The 3,655-nt window shown below is 55.7% G+C and overlaps 1 protein-coding gene across 1 annotated transcript in view; it reads left to right on the top strand.

The window, feature by feature from the left end:
• LOC104133289 overlaps positions 1 to 3,655 on the top strand; it is a 9,877-nt gene that overhangs the window by 4,714 nt on the left and 1,508 nt on the right. The window contains exons 7-10 of the mRNA XM_035899822.1: positions 10 to 198; positions 2,129 to 2,240; positions 3,000 to 3,108; positions 3,457 to 3,510. Of these exons, the coding sequence (XP_035755715.1) occupies positions 10 to 198; positions 2,129 to 2,240; positions 3,000 to 3,108; positions 3,457 to 3,510 (464 nt within the window). The remainder of the gene's footprint in view (positions 1 to 9; positions 199 to 2,128; positions 2,241 to 2,999; positions 3,109 to 3,456; positions 3,511 to 3,655) is intronic.

Genomic DNA, 3,655 nt, shown 5'->3' with positions numbered 1-3,655 from the left:
GCCGAGCAGCTCCCCCCGGCCCCGCAGGGCAGCCCGGCCCCTCGGGGCCGATCCCGCCCCAGCAGCCGCTTCCCCCTGTGCTTTTTGCGATCGCCTCCGGTGTTTTTCTCTTCCCCACAGGGCCCCAACCTGATCATTAATCAGCCCGACGAGCTGCTGGACGGCATGTCCGAGTGGTGCAAGGAGCACCACGGGAAGGTAACCCTCCTCGAGCGGTCACGCTAGGATGTCTCTTTCTTTGCAACGGCGAGAGGAACGCGTGGTTCAGAATTATTAGTTGCAGGTCACCTAAAAAGGGCCAGCGCCTCTGCTCAACAGCCAAAGAGAGGAGGTAACGACTGGGAGGCAGTAGGTCCTTATTTTGTACCGAGGAGCCGAGGCGTGACGCTTTGCCCTGGGTCTCGCAAGCCATCCGTGGCACAGCTGTGAACCACGTTCGTGTAGCTGTAGTCTTCATCCCCTATCTCAGCTGCGAGATCGCCCTGAAGCAGCCCGCGCTTCGTAGCCTGGTTTTTAATAAGTTTGGGCAGGGCTGGAAGCTACTTCCCAACTCAAGAGCCAGCAGCATCAGCAAAGGCCAACGGCTAGCGAGGGGTCCCCCGAGGCGGCCGGAGCGAGAGCTCGCGGGAGAGCTGCAGGCAGGGCGAGGCGCCCGTCGTGGGCCTGGGAGCAGGCTCCGTCGCTCGGATGGTGCCGCTGGTTCCCATCTTCAGAGGCGGAGGCTCAGCCTCCTGCGTCTCGGCGTGAGGTTAGGAAGTCGGGCTCAACTCGCTGGGCTGTCGGCCGTGGCCTGCCTCTGCAGGAGCGCCGGCTGTAGGCCGGGTTGGACGGACTCCTGACAGCTCTTCCCTGTGAAGCCTGTTCCGTGTCGTGTACAATAATTCAAAGAATAATTCCATCGGAGAAGGGGAAGACGTGGCTTGAAGTCCCAACTAAGAGCGGGAGTGAGATGGGCGTAGAATAGTCCTGAGCCGGCAAAATGCAAATTTATCACTGCACATTTAGGTACTTGTAGAATTCAACGGGCGGATTTACCTTAACCACGGGATTGTTGCTTTTGCCTGTCCCCCTGGCCCTGTAAGCCTAGTGCATTTTTTTGCCGAAAGCTTAACTTTTGCAGCGGGAGATTATTTTTAGTTCTTTCAGCCCCCGAAGAAAGCTTCCTCCTTGCCGGTAGCAAGAACGCAAATGGATTTTCCAGTCCCTGGTTACCAATTGAAATTCCAGTTAATTTTCAATTAAGGGCTGAAATTTTAAGACACCCGTAGCCCCTCCCTTCCTCCCATCCCCTCGGCACCTCGCTCTCCCCGGGAAGGATTAGCAAGAGTTTGGAAGATGAATATTAACTCACCGTGATGGGTGCTTTCCCCCTTCTCCAGCTGAGGACTCGAACTCGGCTTCAGTTTGCGAGTGAATCGAAGATGGTAGCGCGCGTTGCCGCCGCTCCTGAGGAGCTGCTTAGTTTTAATTGACTAAGAAAAGAGAAGCAATTAGAATATAGATGAAAATGCAGCCACATAATGAATTTTTTAACCACCACTTGGATCTGTCAAGTAGATTTTTGCGGCACAGTCGTGGAAATATATAGCGTAGCCAGATGGAAATAAATCACCGGGAACACTTGGGGCAGATTTGACATTTAACTATGGAAAAAAAAAGAAGGAACCAACTTTTTTGATTTATAGAAATCCCGATAAACACTTCAGCCAGGATCTTGATCATTTCTGTCTGGCTATACCTGCCGCTCCGTGCCGGGGAGGCGGATGCCTCTCCTTAGGCAGAGAGAAATGCGATACGCTCCCGGATCCCGTACGTGCAGGTGTACAGGCGAGGCCTGCGCCACGTCTCGGTAACTGAGGTGAACCCCTAGAAAGTACGGCAGCCGGGAAGGGAAAACCCACCCCAAACCCGAGCCGTGGGAGCGTCGGCATCGTTCAGACTCTTCTACCACCGCCTCTGCTCGTGAAGGCGAGGGGACGTCCCAGAATACTGACGCGCAGCGCTCAGTCGGTCCTTCTGGGCACGCTGGGGAGCGAACGATGCCCGAAGGGTTGCCCTCTTGCTGTTCTGGAGGCACCTTGGGTGGCGGCGTGTTTCTGACTTATGACCGATGGCTCTTTTTTTGCAGTCTGGCCTTACGAAGGCTGTGAAGGAGAGTAAAATTTCATTGCAGCAAGCCGAGTACGAGTTTCTGTCCTTTGTACGGCAACAGACCCCCCCGGGGCTCTGTCCCCTTGCAGGTAAGGTCCGGTCTTAGCACTAACGGTGCTGTCCCTCCTGCGGCCCCCAGCTGGAGGCCGGAAGGCCGCTGATGCGCGTGGCGGGGACGCTGTAGTTTTCTGTGCTGAGAGCTGGCACGCAAGTCGAAACCCGTTCAGTAAGGAGAGGCTCGGTAAGGGCATCATCCGCCCTGCAGATCCCCTAAAGCAGATACCGCACGTCCTTACCGCGGGAAACCTCGGTTCCTTTTTGCATTAACGTTTCTGTGTACAGTTATAATTGGGGCGGGCAGCTTAACTGCTGACGGCGATCTGCAGCCATAAAGGCTGAGCAGCACGCAGCGGCGTCTTTTCCTCACCGCCTATCGAACCAAAGGCCAAACGGGGACCTTCTGAACGTCCTGCTACCTGGCCCTACCTTCAGGGCGTCCGCGTTCGGTCTCGGGAATGGTGCTCAGGGAGAGGAATCCCAGCACCCCGTCCTGCTTGGCGGAAAACCCGATGCTTGCGTATTGCTTTGATATTTATCTGCGTGACAGGCATTGTAGGAGCAGTAACCGAAGAACCGATAGAGGGATTATGTAGTTAAACCCCGTGTGATCCTGCGGTGAAAATCTGGCAAACCTTTGCAGTCGTGTTTACGAGAAAACGGGATAAACGAGCTGCTTGCGAGTAGCTTTGCGCGCCCTGTGATCCTTCCCCGCCTGCTTCCCGTCTAGATGTCGTTCGCGGTCGCTTTGCAATGTCTTTGACGAAACATCTTGTTTTGTGTCTTTGTAGGTAACTCTGTTCACGCAGATAAGAAGTTTCTTGACAAATACATGCCTCAGTTCATGAGGCATCTTCATTACAGGATCGTTGATGTGAGCACTGTCAAAGAGCTCTGCAGGTAAACGTTCCCCGAATCGAGCAGTCGTCTGAAAGATAAGCTAGGGAAGCCCGCTAAGCGCCGCTACGGCGCACGCCTACGCAAGGTTAAAGGCTGCTGGGAGGGGGCTGCCCGCAGCGCCTCGGTCTTCCGTCCGTTCTCTTGGGGCGGATGCGCAGACCCGGCCGCGCAGCGCCCTGCGAGTGGCTGCTCTGGCGTTGGCGGCGCTCGACTCGCAGGGTCGTGGCTTCTCCGGATGCCAGTGAAACCGAAATTCTTCTGCCAATCGTAACGAACCCGCGGCAGCCACTGGATGTGTTCTTGAATCCCGGTTTCCTTCTTTAAGAGGTTCTTCTTTTCTGCTTGCAGACGCTGGTATCCAGAGGAATATGAGTTTGCACCAAAGAAGGCGGCTTCTCACAGGTGAGGTTTCTACTTCTGCCTCTAACAGAGCAGGGCTTGTGACGCAGGAACCGCGCTCTTCCCGGGCAGAGTACGGAGCTTCCTCCGAATCCCAGGCATGCTGCTGCTAACGCAGATGGCGGCGGAGGCTGGGCGGCTCCCCGCC

Source organism: Egretta garzetta, unplaced genomic scaffold (genome assembly GCF_000687185.1).
Source record: "Egretta garzetta isolate BGI_Z169 unplaced genomic scaffold, ASM68718v1 scaffold110, whole genome shotgun sequence".
Lineage (NCBI taxonomy): Eukaryota > Metazoa > Chordata > Aves > Pelecaniformes > Ardeidae > Egretta > Egretta garzetta.
This window is presented reverse-complemented; position numbering and strand designations above follow the sequence as displayed.